The sequence below is a fragment of the Pristis pectinata genome, chromosome 20, assembly GCF_009764475.1.
Source record: "Pristis pectinata isolate sPriPec2 chromosome 20, sPriPec2.1.pri, whole genome shotgun sequence".
NCBI classification, from domain to species: Eukaryota; Metazoa; Chordata; class Chondrichthyes; order Rhinopristiformes; family Pristidae; genus Pristis; species Pristis pectinata.
In genome coordinates this window covers 6,365,168-6,389,772 of record NC_067424.1, presented here as the reverse complement: position 1 = coordinate 6,389,772, position 24,605 = coordinate 6,365,168, and the positions used below count along the sequence as shown (strand labels likewise).

General features: G+C 44.3%; 1 protein-coding gene across 4 annotated transcripts in view; it reads right to left on the bottom strand.

The window, feature by feature from the left end:
- Positions 1-16,232: 16,232 nt before the first annotated feature.
- The window catches only part of LOC127580870 (solute carrier family 26 member 9-like), a 117,648-nt gene continuing 109,275 nt past the window's right edge, over positions 16,233-24,605 (bottom strand). For all 4 annotated transcript variants that reach the window (XM_052034832.1, XM_052034833.1, XM_052034831.1 and 1 more), the window contains exons 20-21: positions 20,549-20,626; positions 16,233-17,656 (exon numbers count right to left, since the gene is read on the bottom strand). In XM_052034832.1, coding sequence (XP_051890792.1) covers positions 17,603-17,656; positions 20,549-20,626 — 132 coding nt within the window. In that variant the 3' untranslated portion in view covers positions 16,233-17,602. The remainder of the gene's footprint in view (positions 17,657-20,548; positions 20,627-24,605) is intronic.

Sequence of the window (24,605 nt, the reverse complement as noted above, 5' to 3'; positions counted from 1 at the left end):
AGAAACAATGTAGGTCCTACCAAACTTGAAATCTATGTCCATATACATTTTTCACATAATTTCCCTTTTTCCAGTCACAAACATTTGTTCAACTCACTCTCCCTCAATCAGGGTGAAACTAGTTCATTGTTTCCAGGGTCCAGTTTTGACCCATCATGTAGAGAGTCAGGGAAAGACCATTGAACTTGGCTCTGCTATTCATTAAGGCCACTGCTGTTCATAGACACAGACAGCACAGAAACAGGCTCTTCAGCCCATCAAGTACATGCCAGCCATCAAGCACCCATTTTCCATCAATCCTATGTAAACCCCATTTATTTCAAATTCTCCCCACATTCTCATCAACATACCCCAGACTTTACCACATAGCCGCACACTGGGGACAATTTACAGTGGCCAATTAACCTTACAGACTGCACATCTTTGGGATGTGGGAGGAAGCTGGAGCTCCCACCCGGTCAATGGGAGAATGTACAGATTCCACAGAGACAGCAGTTTGTTTCCACAAAGATTAGGATCCCAGGTACGTGTGTTCCATTGTCTGCTTCTCCCTTCGCTTCTCCCGCTGTGTTCTACGCGCTACCCTCACCTCTATGCTCGTATCATTCCCACATGACCCTCCATCTCTCACCCACATATCTTCCCCCCCCTCACCTGGATTCTCCTATCACCCACCAGCTTGTGCATCTCCCCCTTCCCCTACGCTTCTATTCTGGCTTCTGCCCTCTTTCTTTCCAGTCCTGATGAAAGGTCTCAGCCCGAACCGTTGACTGTTCATTTTCCTATGTGGATGCTGCCTGACCTGCTGAGTGCCAGCAGCTGCAGCCTTTCTTGCGTTCCCACAAAGATGTGCAGTTTGTTCGGTTAATTGGCTGCTGTAAATTGTCCCCAGTGTGTGGGTAAGTGGTAAAATCTTGGGGGAGATGACGAGAATGTGGGGAGAATAAAAAAAAAGGGGCCAGGATTGAACCCAGTTCACTGGAGCTGTGAGGTAGCAGCTCGACCAGTTCCACCACTGCATTTTCAACATTTTCTGTCCTCTGGAGTTCCAAAGATCTTCCATGTAAAAGAATTTCCCTTCATCTCAAAGTACAACCTAAACCCTATTCTGAATGTGTCCCCTAGTTCCAATATCTCCAGACTGAGGAGACTGTCATGGACTGTCCTTCAAATCTGCAGTGTGTATGGTACGATCCTTCTCACTCGCTCCTCATAGACTGGTTCTTTCATCTAGGAAGGAATCAGCTTCAATGCACACCTTTCCTTTTGTACAGGGACAAAAACTTCACCCAGTGTTGTCTCAGCAAAGCAAAGTATAGACACAGCAAGTCTGAAGGCTATTTTGTGAAGCCGCAGATTTCACCTTCTCTTTTAGCATGAGACAGCACTTGCATTGAATATTATCCATGGAGATCTGCTTGCCTACACAGTTGTCTATTGTAATGCGTACCCACTCTTTATACCAACAGAGAGAGTCAGCAGCTTTAAATTCCTGGGTGTTAACATATCAGATGACCTGTCCTGGACCCTGCACATAGATGCAATCACAAGGAAGGCACGCCAGCGTCTTTACTTTCTTAGAAGGTTAAGGAGGTTCAGTGAACACTCTAACAAACTTCTACAGGTGTACTGCTGAAAGTATCCTGACTGGTTGCATCATGGTCTGGGACAGAAATTCGAATGTGCAGGAACGTAAGAAGCTGCAGGGAGTTATGGGCTCTGCCCACTACATCACGGGCACATCCCTCCCCACCATCGGTAGTATCTACAGGAGGCGTTGCCTCAAGAAGTCAACATCTATCATCAAAGATTCCCACTATCCGGACCATGCCATCTTCTCGCAGCTACCATCGGGCAGGAGGTACTGAAGCCTGAAGTCCCACACCACCAGGTTCAAGAACAGCTACTTCCCTTCAATCATTTGGTTCTTAAACCATCTGGCACAACTCTAATCGCTTCCTGGGTATAGCAATGCTGTGACCACTTTGACCACTTTGCACTACAATGGACTTTGTCTTTTTTTGTTCTAATTGCGTTCTTGTAAAAATTTTGCATATGTTTAAGTTATGTTTTTCTTGTGAATGCTGCTTATCTGATGCTATGTGCCTGTGATGCTGCTGCAAGTAAGTTTATCATTGCACCTGTGCACACATGGACTTGTGCATATGACATTAAACTCAACTTTGAATTTGACTTTGGGGAGTGGTAAAAAGTCACAGAACATCATGGAAACAGGTCCTTTGGTCCACCAAGTCTGCATCAATCATCAAGCACTCATGAGCACTAATCCTACACTAATCCCATTTTATTCTCCCTACATTCCCATCAACTCCCCCCAGCCAGGTTCTATCACTCACCTACACACTTGAGACAGTGATCAACCTACACACCTTTGGGATTTAGGAGGAAACTTAGTCCTGGGCCAAATTGTAGGATGATCTAGAAGATTTCACTCAGATTACCCCATCACCATCACACAATCCCCCAGCCCATCCGGCTGGGAATTCAAAACAGTTCCTGCAGATCACTCTAACCCTGATAAATCCAAGTCTAGTCTGGTTTTTGTAAGATGTGAACTCCTTCCACGAATAATATCAAGTGACGTCACAGGTAGACAGGGTGGTGAAGAAGGCGTTTGGCACACTGGCCTTCATCAGTCAGGGCATTGAGTATAGAAGTTCAGATGCTATGTACAAGACATTGGTGAGGATGCATTTGGAATATTGTGTTCAGTTTTGGTCAGCCAGCTATAGGAAAGATGCCATTAAGCTAGAAAGAATGCAGAGGACTGAATTATGGAGAGAGGTGGAGCAGGTTGGGACTTCATTCATTGGAATGTAAGAAAATGAGATATGATATTATAGAGAGGCATATTAAAATCATGAGGGTCATAGATAGGGTGAATGCGCACAATCTTTTTTCCTGGTTTTAGGAAATCAAGAACTCAAGGGCATGGGTTTAAGGTGAGAGGGGAAAGATTTAATAGGAACCTGAAGGGCAACTTTTTCACCCAGAGGGTGGTCAGTATATGGAAGGAGCTGCTAGAAGAAGTGGTTGAGATGGGTACAGGAACAGCATTTAAAAGGCACTTGGACAGGTACATGGATAGGAAAAATTTAGAGGGATATGGGCCAAACGCAGGCAAATGGGATTAGCTTAGATGGGAATCTTGGTTGGCATGGACAAGATGGGCCGAAGGGCCTGTTTCTGTGCTGTGTGACTCTATGACTGTAAGTATTCTCAGCTTTAGAACTGAGAACAAGAAAAAAAACAGGTTAGTTACAGCTGCAGAGAAGGTGGAAGACAAATGAAAAGAACAAAGGAAATTTCTTTGATAGGGTGAGACCACATGAAGCTTCTTTGTTCATGTTGGGGTGAGTGACATATCCAGCAAGCCAAACTATAGTCATGGAGAGAGAAAACTGGCCAAAATCAGAAATGTCCAATTCTGATTCAAACCAAAAGAGCAAGCATGGTACTTAAAATAGGAGCCTTCTCCCCCTTTCAGTGACACCATGCTGATCTGATCTAGGCTTCACCTCTACTTTCCTGTCAATTCCTCTATAGAACGATCTGTTTATCTCACCCTCGCATGGTACAACACCTCTGGCTCCACTGTTTTCTGGACTACAGAAGTCTAAAGATTCATGGCCCTTGGACTGAAGAAATTCCTCATCAGCTCTGATCAAATGCACGATCCCTTATTCTGAAACAATGTCTGCTAGTTCTGGATTCCCCCACTAGTGTAAACATGCTCTCAGCATCTTCCCAACAACTGCCTCAGAAAGTGATATGTGTCAAGTATCCAAGTCACTAAATGCACTGTCTGAGTGATGCCAACACTATTATGAATAGCACAAGCATAGACTCTATGAGAGTGCAGAGGACATTCACCAGGATGTTACCCAGATGACTTTAGTTATAGGGAGAGATTGGATAAGCTGGACTATTTTCCCTGAAGTGACAGAGGCTGAGGAGTGACTTGATAGAAGAATGCAAGATTATGAGAGGCATAGTTAGGGTTGGTAGTCAGAATCTTTTTCCCAGGGTAGAGGCATCAAAAACAAGAGGGCATAGTTTTAACATAAGAGGAAGGAGTTTTAAAGGCATTTGAGGGGAAAGACTTTTACACAGAGAGTGGTTGATATGTGTAATACTCTGCCAGAGGAGTTGGTGGAATCAGATACAGTCACTATGTTTAAGAGGCATTTAGACAGACACTTAAATAGGCAAGGTATAGAAGGATGCAATCCTAATGCAGGAAAATGGGATTAGTGTAGATAGGCATAAAGGTTGACATGGATGTGATGGGCCCAAGAGCCTGCTTCTGTGCTGTACAACTCTATGACTCTATGACCTATTTTATATCCTGGCATCACAGTGCAAAGTTTAATTGTTGTGGGGATGGAAACGTGGAAAGACTGGAACTACCTCATGCCGTACACCGCTTCTTCACTCGATTCTGCTGCTGTCTGTAGCTGATCACCCAGAACCACCAGGTATGTGGGCCATTCCCTACCTGGTCTACCTGTGGCATCCTCTCCCAGGACAACGTCACCGGTACTGTGGCCCTGGTTTCATTCAGCTAGCTGCACCAGGCAGGTCACATTATTCACAAGTCCAACACCAGACTCCAGAATCAGACTGTCTACTCTAAGCTATGTCATAGGGAGAGATCACTAGACAAAGGAGAAAGGTTGAAGTGTGTGCTCAAAACCTTCTTGAAGAAATGCAACATTCTTACTCACTTGAATCTTCTGACCACTCAAAGTGAAGGAGGAGGATTCGGGATAGAATTGAGAAAACTCAAGGCCATTCCCTGGGAGTGCATAGAGGCTTTGCGTTAGTGGCAGAAGGAGCAAACCACCTCACAAACTACCCACCAGCCTCTTCTATCCGTAATTCTTGCCCCATCTGTGAAGAGTCTGTGGTTCCTACATAAGCCTCATCAGCCACCTCAGAACCCACAATGTCGGAATGGAAGGAAGTCATCATCAGTTTTGAGGGACCATCTAAGAAGAAGGAGGAGATGAGGATTATTGTCTCCCAGAGTTCCTTGGATGGGCGCTAATTTGAGTCTTTAGTCTGGCCTGTCCATAGTTCTCTTCTTACCACTGATGGGATCTTTCATTTTATAGGGTCAGAGTCACAGAGTCATAGAGTAGTACAGCACGGAAGAAGGCCCTTTGGCCCACATGTGTCCATTCCAACCAAGATGTATATTTAAACTCATCCCATTTCCCAGCACTTAGCCCATATCCTTCTAAACTTTTTTAATCCACCTACCTGTCCACATACTTGTTAAATGTATCTGATGTACCTGCCTCACCCACTTCCTCTGGCAGCTAGAGCAACTGAAAAGCCTCATGGACAGCTTCTCAAGAGCATGCCAGGATTTTAGGTTGACCATCGGACTGAAGAAGACAAACATTTTGGGTCAAGTTGTTGAGCAACCCCCCTGCCATTACCATCAACAACTACGAACTGGAGGTAGTCCACGAGTTCACACACCTTGGCTCCACCATCGTGGATAGTCTCTCCCTAGACTCTGAGATCAACAGACGGTTCGGACAAGCAGCCTCAACATTCGCCAGGTTGGCAAAGCGAGTCTGGGAGAACAGAAGGCTGACAACATGTACCAAGGTTGCAGTCTACAGGGCCTGTGTCCTCAGCACGCTGCTTTATGGCAGCGAGACCTGGAGACTCTACTCCAGACGGGAACGGCATCTTAATGCCTTCCACCTTCGTAGCCTGAGACGCATCCTGGACATCAAGTGGACTGACAGAGTCACTAACAATGATGTCCTGACCCGCACTCAGATACCCAGCCTCTTCACCCTGCTTCAAAAATGCCATCTCCACTAGCTGGGCCATGTACATCGCATTCCAGACGGAAGGATCACGAAAGACCTGCTGTACGGGGAGTTGGCCTCCGGCAAGAAGAGCCAAGGACGGCCCCATCTTCGCTTTAAAGAGATCTGCAAGAGAGATATGAAGTCACTGAACATGAACGTTGAGAGGTGGGAAGAAATTGTAAGCGATCGCTCTCGCTGGAGGCTGGAACTACACAGAGGTCTGAAACGAGAAGAAAAGCTGAGGCTAGCTGCTGAAGAAAAGTGCACTCGCTGGAAAAACAGCACCAAAGCAACACAGGAGGACAGCGCCTTCAAGTGCAGTCGCTGCAGCCGAGACTGTCACTTCTGTGTAGGCCTCTACAGCCGCAACAGACGCTGCTCTACCACTACCGACTGAAGCAAGACTCTCCATGCACAGATCCATGGTCTCGCGAGACTAACGGACGCCACCATATCATCAGTTGTGGATTTAACTAAATAGCCTGTCAGTTGGAAGTATCTTTAGAAGAATTATTTCTCAAGCTGCCTTAACAGTTTTGTTGTCAAAAGTGTTTGTGAAATGCAAGGAAGAAAATTGGTCTCTTGGGATAGTTTGCCAAGCAGTAATTATGGTTCAGTACACTGTAGAACCCACAGAGTTGGAGACACAAGACACTGCAGATGCTGGAATCCGTGCTGTATGACTCTGTGACTCTATGACCCACTGAGTTCTTCCAGCATTTTAGGTATTATTCCACTTATAGTTGCTGCTGCCAAAGATAAAGTATTCAGAGTATCTTACTCAAAAGGTCTCAGTAGAAGACTATTCAATCCATTGCACTCATGCCTCCTACACTAGGTCACAAACAGATTAAATTCATGTCGGTTTGAGTGATTTCCATTGGAGAAGGCACCAAAGAGCTGAAAGATTGGAAAGGGCGCAGAGCCACTGACTGCAGTTTCAGGATTTTGGCATTAAACAATTCTCATGTGCAAATTGCAAAGTTGCAGCCAATTTCAAGTTATCGTGACAACTTAATGCTGATTGTTTTGTGATCATTACCATTTCAGGTTCTATTGCCATTATTTCAAATCATGTTGTCATGTGCACAAGTACGATGAGGTACAGATACACTGAAGTAGAGCACTATGACACAGAAACAGGTCCTTCGGCCCATCTAGTCCATGCTGGCCTGGTTTTCTGCCTAGTCCCATCTACCTGCACCCGGACCATGGCCCTCCATTCAAATATGATGGCAGAATATTCAAATATGATGGCAGAATATAGTCTTAATGGTAGGACTCTTGGCAGTGTGGAGGATCAGAGGGATCTTGGGGTCCGAGTCCATAGGACGCTCAAAGCGGCTGCGCAGGTTGACTCTGTGGTTAAGAAGGCATACGGTGTATTGTTCTTCATCAATCGGGGAATTGAATTTAGGAGCCGAGAGGTATTGTTGCAGCTATATAGGTCCCTGGTCAGACCCCACTTGAAGTACTATGCTCAGTTCTGGTCACCTCACTACAGGAAGGATGTGGAAGCCATAGAGATGGTGCAGAGGAGATTTACAAGGATGCTGCCTGGAATGCGGATCATGCCTTATGAAAGTAGGTTGAGGGAACTCGGCCTTTTCTCCTTGGAGCGACGGAGGATGAGGGGGGACCTGATAGAGGTGTATAAGATGATGAGAGGAATTGATCGGGTAGATAGTCAGAGGCTTTTTCCCAGGGCTAAAATGGTGACCACAAGAGGACATAGGTTTAAGGTGCTGGGAAGTAGGTATAGGGGAGATGTCAGGGGTAAGTTTTTTACTCAGAGAGTGGTGAGTGCGTGGAATGGACTGCCGGCAACGGTGGTGGAGGCAGATACGATAGGGTCTTTTAAGAGACTGTCGGATAGGTACATGCAGCTGAGAAAAATAGAGGGCTATGGGTAAGCCTAGTAATTTCAAGGGTAGGGACATGTTCGGCACAGCTTTGTGGGCCGAAGGGCCTGAATTGTGCTGTAGTTTTTCTATGTTTCTATGTTCTATACCTCTCCCATCCATGCACCTATCCAAACTTCTCAAATGTTACAATTGAACCTGCATCCACCACTTCCGCTGGCAGCTCATTCCACACTCGCACCACCCTCTGAGTGAAGAAGTTCCCCATCAGATTCCCCTTAAATATTTCACCTTTCACCCTAAACCTATGTCCTCTAGTTCTAGTCTCACCCAACCTGAGGGGAAAAAGCCTGCATGTATTGACCCTACCTATACCCCTCATCATTTTGTATAAAGTCCTAACCTATTCAACCTTTCCCTGTAACTCAAGTCCTCAAGATATGACAATATCCGTGTAAATTTTCTCTGCACTCTTTCAAGCCTATTGATATCTTTCCTGTAGGTAGGAGTCCAGAACTGCACACAATGCTCTAAGTTTGGCCTCACCAACGTCTTATACAACTTCAGCAGAACATCCCAACTCCTGTACTCAATGCCTTGATTTATGAAGGCCAAAGTGCCAAAGACTCTCTTTATGACCCTAGCTACCTGTGATGCCATTTTCAAGGAATTATGGATCTGTATTCCCAGCTCTCTTTGTTCTAACGCACACCTCAGTGCCCTACTTACACTGTGTAAGTCTTACCCTGGTTTGTCCTCCCAAAGTGCATTAAATTCCATCTGCCATTTTTCAGCCCATTTTCCCAGCTGGTCCAGAGGAGGTTTATGAGAATGATCCCAGGGGTGAAAGGGTTAATGTATAAGGAGCGTCTGATGGTTCTGGGCCTGTACTCACTGGAGTTTAGAAGGATGAGGGGGGATCTCATTGAAACCTACCAAATATTGAAAGGCCTGGATAGAGTGGACGTGGAGAGGATGTTTCCAGTAGTGGGAGAGTCTAGGACCAGAGGGCACAGCCTCAGAACAGAAGGTTGTCCTTTTAAAACAGAGATGAGCAGGAATTTCTTTAGCCAGAGGGTGGTGAATCTGTGGAATTCATTGCCACAGACGGCTGTGGAAGCCAAGTCATTGGGTATATTTAAAGTGGAGGTCCATAGGTTTTTAGTAAGGGTATCAAAGGTTACAGGGAGAAGGCAGGAGAATGGGCTTGAGAGAGAAAAATAAATCAGCCATGGTCGAATGGCGGAGCACACTCGATGGGCCAAATGGCCTAAATCTGCTCCTATATCTTATAGTCTAAGAAAGAATGGGCCATTTGTCCTTTTGAGTCTGCTCCGTCATTCATCAAGATTATGGCTGCTCTTCTAACATAAAACTATTTCCCTCCTCTATCTCATAGCCCTTGATTCCCTTAGTATCCAGAAATCTATCAATCTCTTCTTGAACGAACTTGGTGACTGAGCCTACACAACTCTCCAGGAGAGAGAATTCAAAACTTTCACTCATTCACTATACGCACAGCAGGGTTGAATATAACCATGCAAGCAAGGATGCTCAGAGTTCACTGGCAAAGTTCTGGTGCAGTCTTCAATAGTTGTTCAGAGCTGAGAGGCAAAGCAAGTAGCAGAGTGAGTCTAAACTTCCAACAATCAACTTTTCTGATCATCATTCTCCATAAAAAATAACTAATCAAGGGAAGACACAAGAGCCTGCGGATGTTGGAATCTGGAGCAACCCACAAAAATCTTGAGGAACTCAGCAGCATCTGTGGGGGAAAATGGGTTGTTGATGTTTTGGGTTGAGACCCTTCATCTGGACTGCAGTTTATTAACCTACCCACCAAGTAGATGCAGTTTTGTGGACTGCAGCTAAAAGTGGGTTAGGGGAAAGAGGGAAAACTCGAAGAGAATCCTAATCTTGATCCTTTGACACTGGTCCTCCAGAACAAGCAATCCAGCTGCTCTTCATCATTACCAGGGTTGAGGGTCTGGTTCTATATATAATTTTATTACAATGTTATTTTATATTTGAGGTTGCATATTATGACAATGTTATTCCAAGATAGTGTATTGAGTAATTATTTTGAAAAATGCTTAACTTCAAGTTATGGAAGAACATGCACACACTGCCCTGTAATATTCAGGACAGGCGTGTTCCCCTCCAAGAACAAGTATGCTTCTGGAACCACGTCCTAATTAATATGCCAGGTCTCGACCTAAACGTTGACCATCCCTTTGGCTCCACAGATGCTGCTCGACCCACTGAGTCCCTCCAGCAGATCTTGTTGCTCCTGATTCCAGCATTCTCTTGTGTCTCCGTCTTAATTGATGATGAAAATTCATTAACGAAAGAAAAATTGCTTGAAGAGCTCAGCAGGTCGAGCAGCATCTGTGGAAGGAATGGGATGGTCATGAGTTCTGATGAAGAGTCATGACCTGAAACATCAATCACCTCTTTGCCTTCACGGATGTTGCCCGACCTGCTGAGTTCTTCAAGCAGTTTATTCTTTGCTCCAGATTCCAGCATCTTCAATTTCACTTGAGTGTCCATGAAATTTCAGTAAATTGGTTCCAAGGATGGCAGGTTTTACATATGAGGAGAGGTTGGGTAGACTAGGCTTTATCCTCTCGAGCTTAGAAGAAGATCTCATTGAAACATATGTGATTCTTACAAGGCTTGACAGGCTGTTACAGGGAGCATGTTTTCCCTGACTGTGGTCTAGAACCAGGAGTAAGTCTCAGATTAAAGGGTAAGCCATTTAGGCTGGAGATCTTCACTCGGAGGGTGGTGAATGTTTGGCGTTCTCTATTCTGGAGAACTGTGTTCAGTCCTCATTGAGGGGTCAGTGGTGAAAGACTGAGCAGCTTAAAGTTCCTGGGCCCAACACATTGATGCAGTCACGAAGGAGGCACACCAGCAGCTCGACTTTGCTAAGAGTTTGAGGAGATGTCACCAAAGACGCTTACAAATTTCTATAGATGTATGGTGGAGAGCATACAAGTTGCATCACAGCCTGGTATGGAGGCTCCAATGCACAGGATCGTAAGAGACTGCAGAGGGGTGTAGACTCAGCCAGCTCCATCACGAGCACAACACTCTCCGCCACTGAGGACATCTTTAAGAGGTAGTGCCTGAAGAAGGCTGCATTCTCTCTTCTCTCCTCTTCCATTGGGTAGAAGATACAGGAGCCTGAGGGCACGTACCACCAGATTCAAGGACAGCTTCTACCCCACTGTGATAAGACTATTGAACAGTTCCCTTATACAATGAGATGGACTATGACCTCACGATCTACTTTGTTGTGACCTTGCACCTTATTGCACTGCACTTTCTTGGTAGCTGTGACACTTTATTCTGTACTTTTTTTTTTACCTGTACTACCTCAATGCACTTTGTACTAACTTGAAATAACTGCACTGTGTAATAAATTGACCTGTATGGTCGGTTTGTAAGACAAGCTTTTCACCGTACCTTGGTACAAGTGACAATAGTAAACCAATACCAATACCGATACCATCTCTAAGGACCCTCACCATCCAGGACATGCCCTCTTCTCACTACTACCATTGGGGAGGAGGGACAGGAGCCTGAAGACCCACACTCAACAATTCAGAAACAGCCTCTTCCCTTCCACCAATGGTCCACGAACCCATGAACCCATGAACACCACTTCATTATTTCTTCCTTCTTGCACCATTTATTTATTTTTGTAACTTATAGTAATTTTATGCCTTTGCACTGTACCGCTGTTGCAAAACAACAAATTTCATGTCATCCACGTCAGTGATAGTAAATCTGATTATGACACTGTGGAGGCTCAGTCACTGAGATCATAGAAAAAGAGTCTGATAGATTTCTGGATATTAAGGCAATAATGAGATAGAGGGGGAAAATGATATGATCTGGAAGATCAGCTGTGATCCTGATAGACGACAGAGCAGGCTCAAAGGGCCAAGTGACCTACTTCTACTTCTCTTCGTTATCTTCTAACCAACCTTTTCCCAGTTCCTGGAATCAATGAACATTTTGGATAGATGTGACAGGTGTTGTTTCTTTAAATAACGTAACAACTATTCGGAACTTCCATTTCCCAACTGAAGTTTTCGATCATGAGTGTGTGGTTGGAAATGTTGCTGAAACTAAAATTAGATACCGGCTTCGCTCACAAAAAAGAGGAAATAGGAAATGAGTAGTGTTGGGTTACTCTTTTACTTTTCCTATTAATCACTTCTAAGAAAAAAATCACAAGGTCCTGACTCTGGGAAACTTGCTCAAAATTCCCTAGAAAACTTCAATAATCAAAACGAAAATCCAGATGTGTGAGTGATGGGGAAATATGAGGTTGTAAGACAAATTGTTTATGTGATGTTTTCAGGATGGTTCTGAAGAGCTGTTTTGGCTGCAGTCACAGAGGGACTTCTTCTGGCATTTGACTCGCTGTTTGCTTTGTGTTACAGCTGTTATCAGTTTCAGTTACTGCATGCATAAAATCTCTGTTTGCACTTGATTCAACTCCAGGCCGTCCATGCTGGGCGCGGTTGTGTTCTCAACAGTGGAACAGCTTCATTGTGAAGGAAACATTTGTGGCTTCAATCACATGGTCTTCCAGATAACACCCAGGTTCTTTCAGTAAACCCTTCATTCACTCTTATTTGGACAAAACAGCAAACCAAGTTAGAACTGGCAACAAACATGATTCTGATTTTTACTTTCATGTATTCTCATATTTTCTTTGGACAGAGAAGGAGGTTATTTGACCCTTTATGTCTATTTGTGTAGATTAAACTATTTACATCTAAGTTTGTCCGTTAATAGTTACAGCATGTTAGGCTAGAAACTAAAATTAGGCACTGCCTCAAGAAGGCAGCATCTGTCATCAAGAAGGCAGCATCTATCATCAAGAAGGCAACATCTATCGCCACCATCCAGGTCAGGCTCTTTTCTCGCTTCTACTGTCAGGCAGGAGCTACAGAAACCTGAAGTCCCACACCACCAAGTTCAGGAACAGCTACTTCCCTTCAACCATGCAGTTCTTGAACCGACCTGCACAATCCTAATCACTGCCTCAGCAACGGAACACTAGGGACCACATCTTGCACTACCACAGACTTGTTTTTGATTGTGTTTTTTGCACTAATCTCTTATTTTATACTGTCCTTTTCTTCACTGTCTTGTATGATTGATGTATAATTTATGTTCTCTGTGTTGTCTGAATCTACGTGCCAGCAAGTTTTTCATTGTACCTGTACCTCACTATACTTGTGCACATGGCAATAAAATTGACTTGACTTGAACTGTAGTGTAGACACGTTATATGATCACTGGCTTGCAAGCTTCAGACTGTGGCAGTCACAGACCAATCATTGGGAATGTCCGTAGCACCAGAGGACCACTTATTTTGTGCCAAACTCTGCAGTTCTGACAGGTGTTCAAATGTAGGCACAAGAGACTGCAGAGGCTATAACATTGAGCAAAAAACAAACTGCTAGAGGAGACACAAGAGACTGCAGATGCTGGAATCTGGAGCAACACACGAGATGCTGGAGGAACTCAGAGGGTCAGCCAGCACCTACGGAGGGAAATGGACAGTGAATGTTTCAGGTTGAGACCCTTCAGCTGGACTTCATCAGGCAGCATCTGCAGAGACAGTGGTCAATGTTTCCCTTTGCTCCACAGATTCTTTCTGACTCATTAAATTCCTCCAGCAGTTTGTTTAGATGCTCAGATGTGACTTGTACTCTGTCAAATTTCCATAATGATGCAAATTAACCTGGAAACGGTCGTTGTCCAATTTCACTCTGTCCAAAATTCAATGCTGAATTGCATAGCGTGGAGATAAACAGCTCTGTACATCTTGGTTCCTTGGTCATCAATTTGTTTAAACATTGCTTTTTAATTTTCTGACTGATTTTTATTGTTGTTCCTGTTTGCTTTGCTTTTCCCATTCCTGTTTGTCTGATTTCATAGTTGTGGATCATTCAAAAAGAAAGACAAATACATAGGATAGTGTGTTGGGTTTTACAAGTCACATGAGGATAGATTTTGAGGACTTCTGGAGCAATGTCAATGTGAATGGCGTGTTGAATGATCTGGAGTTGTGTTGCCTGATCACAGATACACCTATCCCTCCACCCCTCATCCACCAACACATGACCCTGAGAGGTGACATGATAGAGGTATATAATATTATGAGGGGCATAGACAAGGTAGATAACCAGAGTCTGTTTCCTATGGTAGTGGTATCTAAAACTAGAGGACGTAGGTTTAATGTGAGAGGGAGGTAAATTTTTCAGACGAAGAGTAGTTGGTATCTGGAATAAGCTGCCAGAGGAGGTGGTGGCATCAGGAACGGTAACAATATTGAAGAGGGACCCGAATAGATACCTGAATGAATTGGGCATAGTGGTAATTCCATAGGATATGGAATTAATGCAGGCCAGAGGGATTAGTACAGACAGGCAGGATGGTCAGCATAGACATGGTGGGCCGAAGGGCCTGTTTCTACGCTGTACAAATCTACAACTCTATGACCCAACTACCCATGCTCCATTTCAGAGTGTAGCTGGGATCTGTGATCATGCGGAGAAAGAGAACAGGGTTGGGACCAAGATCGTTTTCACTCCGCTGGCCAAATGATAGTGAGGCCTTCGGTGCTTGAAAATGCGGCAGCCTGGTCACTAACTGCCCTACAATGAATTGTGCGGCTCATGACAAAGGGTAAGCAACTTAAAACTGAAGTTGAAACTGAAAGAAAGGTTAGAAGCAAGAACTGTTTATCAGGACTTGAATGTGAATGACATAGAGTGATCGAGTTATACAGCACAGAACGGGCCCTTTGGCTCATTTGACCTTCAAGTATCCATTTACTTCAATACAACTTTATTCTCCTCACATTCCCATCAACTTTCCCTCAGATTCAACCACTCACCTATGCACGAGGGGCAATTTACAGTGTCCAATTAACCCATCAACTAGCACATCTCTGGGATGAAGGAGGAAACCAGAGGAAACGTATGCATTCATGTGCAGACTCCACATAGACAGCACTGGATGTCAGGATTGAACCTGAGTCTCTGCAACTCTGAGGTGGCATCTCTACCAGCTGTGCCACCTACAGTGCTTTTCCGCAGGGAATCTTCAATATTGAGACCTTAGCTACACTCCATTGGCCATGGAGGGAGGGTACCACCTCATAAACTATCCACCTGCCTTGGCAGCCTCTCCTGCCCCACCAGTGAAGTCCATGGGTCATACATTGTCTCATCGGCTGCCTCTGAACTCACAGAAATTCAATCCTGAGGGATCACCTGAGAAGGTTGATGTGGAGACCTATTAAAGGAGAATGGGAGGAATATTTGAACCAGTGAAAGTTATACAGCCATGAAAAGAGAGTTTTAGGATCGCAGGAAGACTATTGAACGGTTCCCTTATATGATGAGATGGACTCTGACCTCACGATATACCTTGTTGTGACCTTGCACCTTATTGCCCTGCACTTTCTCTGTAGCTGTGACACTTTACTCTGTACTGTTGTTGTTTTTACCCGTACTACATTAATGCACTCTGTACTAACTCAATGCAACCGCACTGTGTAATGAATTGACCTGTACAATCGGTATGCAAGACAAGTTTTTCACTGTACCTTGGTACAGGTGACAATAATAAACCAATACCAATACCATTTTATAACTTCTCTAAAATGTCTCTGAACCAGTTGCCAAAGACATGAGGGGTATCGATAATTCTCCAACCATTTCCGATTTTCCCAAATAGCAGGGCTGTCATAACTTTCGATTACCCGGGCAACATTGGGCACGAAAGAAAAGTATCCTGACTTGTTGCGTCATGGTCTGGTACGGCAATTCACATGCACAGGAATGTAAGAAGCTGCAGAGGGTAGTAGACTCAACCCAATACATCCCTCTCCACAATCGGAAGTATCTACATGGGGTGTTGCCTCAAGAGGGCAAGACCCATCATCAAAGATCCTCACCATCTGGGCCATGCCATCTTCTTGCAGCTACCATCGGGCAGGAGGTACAAAAGCCTGAAGTCCCACACCACCAGGTTCAAGAATAGCTCCTTCCTTTCAACTATTTAGTTCTCGAATCAACTAGCACAACCCTAATCTCTACCTCAGTATAGCAACACTGTGACCACTTTGACAACCTTGCACTACAATAAACTTTGGGTCTTTTTGTTCTACTTGTGTTCTTTCTTGTAAAAATTGTGCATAATTTATGCTTAAGTTATGTTTTTCTTGTGAATGCTGCTTATCTGATGCTATGTGTCTGTGATGCTGCTGCAAGTAAGTTTTTCATTGCACCTGTGCACACATGTACTTGAGCATATGACAATAAACTTGACTTTGATTTTGACCTCCAGTTATTACTTCACAAGATAATGACACATGGGATCCTGGTAATATATTATATTTATTAATATTTCATTAGCATATAATAGTATTTATCAGTTAAATAACAGTTGCATGTATTTCACATTGGAGTGCAGCAAAACATTAATTTATTACTTTATGGAGATGAAAAGCCCTACCCATTTCCTGTTTTGTCAGTTTAGCTTACTTTGAGATGTTGGACACATGACTAAAAATAAGAGAATGACACAGGAGTGGGTTTTGCTCTAAAGTTAGACAGTGACCATGGTGCTTAATTGGGGACCTTCTGTATAACAGCCACATAAGGTTTAAGGAAGGCACACATTGCGGCATACTTAATCAACACCAATAACAAAGTATTTCATTGGTTGTGCATTGCCCCGAGTTACTACTGGGGTGGGGAGGGTGTGGGTGGGGAGAGAGACGGGTATGGAATAAATAAAACCATTTCAACTTCACCAACTTTTAATGCTCTTCCAAGTAGCTTGGAGGATGGGTTCTCTCTTGTGTTGTATCCATACCGATAACCCATGTCTTGAGTTACTTGATCTCAGTCAGGCATCTGACCTGGGTACCTGGGCTGAGCAAGGACATACAAGAGCTGGGTTTACTGCCCTTATTGCTATCCAAGGGGTGGTAAGCATAAGGATCTGTTGTCTTCACAGTTCTTGTAATTTGGTCAATGGACACTGTCCATGTACAGTGCTTTAACTAATGCCTTCATACTCTTTCGAAAGGCTTCATATCACAAGTGACCTCGGGCTGAAATATTTCCCGTGTTTTTGAACACACCCTACTAAATCATCAGCATTTAAAGCAGGAGCCCATTCTTCCAGTATAACAACCCCACCGACTACCGAGCGTCCCTGGCCCATAACCGCTCAATGCGGAGAAGGATCTTACGACACAATATCCGGAGTCTGTTCGTCGGGAGCACACAGAAGCCCCTTGTAGAGGGCGGAAGGGGTGGACCATCTCTCAAACTATCTACTTGCCCTCCCAATCAAGCACCTCCTGCCCCACCTGTGGCAGAGACCATGAGTCCCGTATTGGCCTAATTAGCCACCTCAGAACCATCAGGACCCAAGTGGGAGCAAGTCATTCTCGAACCTGAGAAACTGACTAAGAAAACGAAAGAAGACATCTGGTATCTCGCTGTGGCAAAGAGAGATACCAGCCACAGCAGGATATCAACCAAGTACAATAATATCGTATTTTCACATGAGCCAAATTAAAAGGTTTCACACAAGCATAGGGAAGACTTGTCCATTCCTTGTGCATCAAATAAGAAATAGCATACTACAACCAAGAAATAGTCTTTAACTAACAACTGGTGCCTGCACATTATACCCTTTTCCATATCACTCTGTGTATCAGAAGCCAGTGCAAAGCACTTTACAATACACATTTAACAAGTTATTTGATCCGAAAGCTCTTTTGGCTTCGAATTCCAATCACCTGCATTTGATCTTCAGGATTGCCAAATTCGTTCACAGAATTGTATGATCTCCAACACTGTTATCGAACATTGTTCCAAACATGATCTGTGGGAAGAAGGAGAAACATTTTAAAAGCAGAATTCTCATTACAGTGTGACCCTCTCCACTTAACTGGGGCACAACAAATTCTCCTACATACTGTCTCTCTCTTGTCAAGGAGGAGAAAAAAATGCAATTTATAACCTCTTGTCAAAATTAGGATTGAATCATGTCCCACTAAACCAATATCCAATAGTCTATCAGATTAAATGTCCTACCATCTAACAGCAATTACTCTTGGTGCATATAAATCCTTACTGTGTATGAAGAAATATCTTACCATTTCATTCCTAAATGCCTTACCCCTTATTCTGAGACTGTGACCCCTAGTTGTAGACTCCTTAGCCAGGAGAAACATCCACCCCGCATGTTGCTTGTTGAATTCTGTAAGAATTTTGGACGTTTCAATGGGATCTTCTCCCATTTTTCTAAGCTCTAGAGAATACTGTCCCAGTTTACTCAACCTCTCCTCATAAGGTAAATACACTATCAATGGAACTAGTTAATCTCCAGTGTATTCCTTCTGTGGTAAACATATGTTTTCTTTTCCAAGGATTCCAAAGGTGATGAGGAGCTGTACAGGAGTCAGGTAGATCGGCTGGTTGAGTGGTGTCGCAACTGCAACCTCACACTCAGCGTCAGCAAGACCAAGGAATTGATTGTGGACTTCAGGAAGGGGAAGTCGGGAGAACACACGCCAGTCCTCATTAAGGGGTCAGGGGTGGAAAGGGTGAGCACATTCAAGTTACTGGATGTCAACATCTCGGAGGATCTGTCCTGGGCCCAACACATTGATGCAATCATGAAGAAGGCATGCCAGCCATGAAGAGATTCAGTATGTCATCGAAGACTCTGGTGTGGTGGTTCCAATGTGCAAGGATCATAAGAGGCTACAGAGGGTTGTGGACTCAGCAGCTCCATCACGGAATTTCACAACACATTTCACGTCATCTAAGTCAGTGATAATAAATCAATACCAATACCAATGCTCCCTGAATACCTTCACTCCCTCAATATTTTCTTCTCCGTTCACCCTCCAGGCTTTGAAAACTGTTATCTCTTTAAATCAGGCATTATCAGTCTTGGAGCTCTTTACCCAGCTTTGCTTGCTCAACTCCAGCTCCCCTTGAGTGTTTTATTGAGCCAGAAGTCAGTTAAGAGTCAACCACATTGGTTTGGTCTTGAGGTCCATTCAGAGCAGATAAGAAAAGTGGATTTCCGTAATAATATTAATCAAACAGCTGGGTTTTTAATGACATACCCTGGTCACCAATACCAATATTTTTTAGTTTTATTTATTTAAGTGAATTTAAATCCAAGGGTGGGATGTGACTGATATTGGTAGATAATTAATTCAAGTATCTGGTTACATAACTATGTTCTACTGTATACAGATACATCACGGCTTGATATGGCAACTGCTCTGCCCGAGGCCACAAGAAACTGCAGAGAGTTGTGGACACAGCTCAGCACATCACAGAAACCAGCCTCCCCTCCATGGACCCTGTCTACACTTCTCGCTGTCTCGGTAAAGCAGCCAGCATAATCAAAGACCCCACCCACCCCGGACATTCCCTCTTCTAGCCCCTCCCACCAGAAGATACAAAAGCCTGAAAGCACGTACCACCAGGCTCAAGGACAGCTTCTATCCCGCTATGAGGTTATTGAACGGACCTCTTGTATGTTAAGATGGACCCTTGACCTTGCAATCTATCTCATCATGGCCTTGCACCTTATTGTCTACCTGCACTGCACTTTCTCTGTAACTGTTACACTTTATTCTGTATTTTATTATGTTTTCCCCTTGTACTATCTTGGTGTACTGATGTGATGAAACGATCTGTGTGGATGGAATGCAAAACAAAGTTTTTTGTTGTACCTCAGTACATGTGACAATAATAAACCAATTTACCAATTGACTATATTAGCTGTGTTGGTTGAAGATGTTCAGAACTCTGCTGAGTAACTAATGAAGGCAGGCCTGTGGTCAGTACACAGTCAAGCAAATGTACTGGCAATGAGAAGAGGGCCAGGAATTGTCAGGTGAAATTGAGGTTATAACAATGATTGCCAGATGGGAATGTAAGAGTTTTCGTTTATATAGTGCCTTCATGCCTTTACAAAGGCTGAATCAGTTGGTTCAGTGAAGCAGGATGATGGAGCAATTGCCTACCACTTAGAGTGGAGAATCCACTACAAGAACTTGCTCAAACTAGGCACAGGAACTTACTTCCATCGACCCCAACAGAGAAGGATGACTGCGAGGTACTAGGTGCATTTAGATTTCTGTTTGGTTCTTGTAAATGGTTTTGAGTGTTCTAAAAGTGTGTTCAATCTTTAAAAAAAAAATTAACCTGGTTTAATACTTTTAATAGCTTTTAATTTTTGTGAATGTCAGAGACATTCAATATTTTTGAAAACTCTGACAGCCAGCTCAGCGGGCTGTGGCTTTGCCCTTCGTTACTGAGCTTTCGACTGGTGTACGGGTGGGGCTTGTCCTGGCTTGCTGAGGTTTTGTCACTTGATGGATGAAATGCTCTGAAGATCAGCAGGACCTCAAAGTGACCTTAGGACGTGTCTGCTCTCAGCTGTTGTCCTCAGGACCACTAGTTCGGGAATGGTCTGTGGGATGGAGCATGTCTTTGCTCGTTTATCCCAAAGTGGTTCTGGTACTGGGTGCATAAATGGCACAGCTGGGACTTCTCTGTTGCTTATTGCAAAGCTGGATTTCCAGCAAGCATGTCTCCAATGACAACGTATGGACCTATATACAGAGGCGTACTCTTAACGTGTGGTCTACAAATGGTCAGTGTTATAGATGGAAGGGACAGTCTCTTGTGGAGAAGGGAGGTTGATGTTCAATAAACATTGTGAGCAGGAAGCATCACCATTTCTTACCTGTTCCAAATCCTGATTGTTATCGTTCTCATCACTTAATATGTCCTCATTCATGTAGATCGCTGCAGAACCTGGAACCTGGAGAGCATCAGCATAGCAGAACAGTTAGAAGTGTGGGTGAAAATATAATGAACATAGAACATTACAGCAGAGTACAGAGTACCTTCAGCCCACAGTGTTGTGCTGACATTTTGTCCTGCTCTAAGATCTATCTAACCCTTCCCTCCCACAAAGCCCCCTATTTTTCTATCATTCATGTGTCTATCTAAGAGTCTATTAAATATCCCTAATGTACCTGCCCCCACAACCTTTGCCAGCAGTGTGTTCCACTCTCTGTGTAAAAAACTTACCCCTGACATCCCCCTTATATCTTCGTCCAATCACCTTAAAATCATAACAAGTAGCTGTTTAGCTGCATTTGAGTTACCAGTTATAATTCAGTGAGTAGCACTCTCACCTCTGAGTCACAAGGCTGTAGGTACAAAGTCCACACCGGAGAGAGGAACGCAAAAGCTCAGGCTGACTTATGGATCAGACTGCATTGTCTTTTGGATGAGACAATCAACTGATGGCTGAGGTGTATAAGGTTCCAGGGCAGTATTGTGAAGAATGTCCGGTGCAGGGCTCATATGTCCTTTCATAGTCACTTGCCTTCCAGTCTGTATCACCTCCTCCAGCCCTCAACCCTCTGTGAACTCTGCACTGACTTTTGGTGCACCTTTGATTTCTTTTGTCAGCTCTGATGACGGCCGGGTCTTCGGCTGCTTTGTGCCCTCTCTTGGCATCCTCTCGTTCAGCCTCTACCCCTCTCTGCCACGGAAGGTGTTCTCTAAAACATGCCAAGCCTGCACTACCTGCCTCTTCCAATCTCTCCTTCATGCCTCCTTGTCTGAAAGGCATAATGTACTTGCAAGATATTGTTGCTGACATGTGATCAACAGAATTTTACATACATTCCAATAGAAATCCAGTACAATCACTGAAACAGTAATCTAACTTTCATTTGTCCTCGCCTTGGACTGTTAAAGACATATTTGTTCATGATTTCACCTTGGCCCAAAGGCTGGCAAATATCACTTTGCTTACCCGATAAGGGGCTGGAAATATTCCGAGTGGTGGGTGACGATCAGAAATGTACGTGTAAACAACAATGGCACAGCCGCTACCTCAAAGCCCCAGGAGCCCCAGGTTCAACCCTGACTTCGGGTGCTGTCTGTGTGGAGTTTGCACGGATCCTCTGTGACTGAGCAGGCATCCCCCAGGAGCTCCGGTTTCCCCCTACGGCCCAAGGACGTGTGGCTTGGTAGGTTAACTGGCTGCTGTAATTTGTCCCCAGTGTGTAGGTGAATGGTAGAATGTGGGGGGGGGGGGGGTTGGAGTTAAGGGGAATCTGGGGAGAATAAAATAGGATTAGTGGAGGATTAGTATAAATGGTACTCGTTGTCTGGCCTGGACTTGATCGGCCAAAGGGTCTGGTTCTCTTGAGAAGGGACACCAATGACTTGTGTTGCTTTGAATTGGAAATTATTTTTCCTTTCACTTGAAGTGGTCGGTGGGGGAAGAACTCAAGTCCTGCTCCATTCTAGAATCACAATGGGACCCTACCCCCAACCAGCAGGGTTAGAACCGATCGCTGACTGTGTGGCCAAAGCCCACTGGATCTCCTGCTTCAGTAAGGAAGTAGGTCCCTTTAAACATGCAAATCTGGGACTAATCGGGTCCCTGTGTTTTGAACTGGCTCCCAGAACAAAGACAAACATTTGCTTGGGGACCTTGAGGTGCCCTTCCTCAAGCCTATCCCAGCTTCGATGAAGGTTTGAACTGTAGTCATTGTGGTAACGTAGAGATTGCTGCGGTGTGTTTTTGCACAGCAAGCTCCCACAGACAATACTGTGATAATGGCCATCTTGTTGTCATTTCCACCTATCACCTCCCAGCTCCTTACATTATTCTTATTCTCCCCCCCCTCACCTGCCCATCACCCCCCCTCACCTGGATCCACCTATCACCTATTAGCGCTTGCCCCATCCCTCTCCCCCACCTTTTTATACCGGCTACGTCCCCTCTTTTTTTAGTCCTGATGAAGGGTATCGACTCGAAATGTTGACTGTCCATTTCCCTCCACAGATGCTGCCTGACCTACTGAGTTCCTTCAGTGCTTTGTGTGTTGCTGTGATAATAACCAGATAATTTCTTTCCCCCTTGGTGATCTGGTTAAGGATAAATGTTAGCCAGGACGGGGGGAATAGTCCCCTGCTCTCCTTCAGAGCACAGCATATCCACCAGGGAAAGGAAAAATAAATGAGGACTTGTCCTTTCACTTTCTACCAGCTGGTGGCAGTCAAGTGGTGGGACACCTCTGTCACCCTGGATTGGTTTACATGTCTGGAAGAGCACTTGAATTGTCCAGGCATTGAAAAGTACGGGTCAAGTTCTGGAAGATGAGATTAATATGGATGGGTGCCCACTGGTCGGTACGGACATGGTGAGCCGTATGGCCTGCTTACATGCTGTGTGGCTCTATAAGCCCATGATATAAGGAAGGTATTGTTGCTCCTGGAAACTGGAACCTTTAGTGTAGTATCATCCTGCTCTTGAAGGAAGATTTTCAGCTCCTTAGTGTTGGATTCTTATACATTAAAAAATTATTCTTGGCCTGGGAACCAGGTAGATCTGCTGCTGACTCATTAACTTGGTCTACTCTCAAGTAATGTTGCAGTTATAGCCTCTGTTAACTGGGGAATAGTTCTAGTATCTCGAAGTCAGAGGACTGTGGGTTCAAGTCCCGATTTTGGGAATTTCACAGAGTGCTGATCTCTATGGGATGTAACCGATTCTGTTACACTATTTTAGAGTTGAGTAGGGGATTTATGAGTCTTGAGTAGCCTCTTATTTCTTAGTGAATAAAACAACACAACTTTTAAGGTCCGCAAGCCAAGTGAAAAATCAACTCGGTTTTAGCAGAATCTCTGTTGATGCATCTCTATAGAACTCTGGTTAGGCCGCACTTAGAGTGTTGCGTGCAATTCTGGTCACTTCACTATAGGAAGGATGTCGAGGCTTTAGAGAGGGTGCAGAGGAGGTTTAGTAGGATGCTGCCTGGATTAGAGGGCATGTGCTATCCGGAGAGGCTGGACAAACTTGGAATCTTTTCTCTGGAGCAGTGGAGGCTGAGGGGTGATCTGTTGGAAGTCTATAAAATTATGAGGGGCATAGATAGGGTGGACAAGCAATATCTTTTTGCCATTATTGAGCAATCCAATACCAGAGGGCATGCACTTAAGGTGACAGGGGGTAGGTTCAGAACAGATGTGAGGGGTATGTTTTTTACTGAGAGAGTGGTGGATGCCTGGAATGCGTTACCTGATAGGGTGGTGGAGGCAAATTCATTGGGGGCTTTTAGGAGGGGCTTGGATGGGCACATGAATGAGAGGAAAATAGAGGGATATGGGCATTCTGTAGGTAGGAGGGAATAGCTATGTCAGCACAACATTGTGGACCGAAGGGCCTGTTCTGTGCTGTACTGTTCTATGTTCTATATTGTCACTTGTACCGAGGTACAGTGGAAAACTTGTCTTGCATACTGTTCATACAGATCAATTCATTGCACAGTGCATTGAGGTAGTACAGGGTAAAAACAATAACAGAATACAGAGCAATGTGTCACAGCTACAGTGAAGTGCATTGCAGGTAGACAATAAGGTGCAAAGTCACTTGCGCTGACGGCCACAGTTCCATGTTAAACTCAGCAAGTTCCCTTCTGTAGAGCGCAGAAGACACAACACACTCATAGCAAACTTGCACAGGCTGAATGTTCTACGCACAGGGTACTAACAGTGCAGTTGAAAGTGGTCTGAAGGTGTAGAAAGACTTGACTATTAATATGGGGATCAACCATAGGATTAGAATAATAGCAAATTAGTAGAAGCCCAATTTATTGGTACTGGTATTGGTTTATTATTGTGACATGTACTGGGGTACAGTGAAAAACTTTGTTTTGCATGCCATCCATACAGATCATTTCAAAATATAAGCACTTTGAGGTAGTACAAGGGAA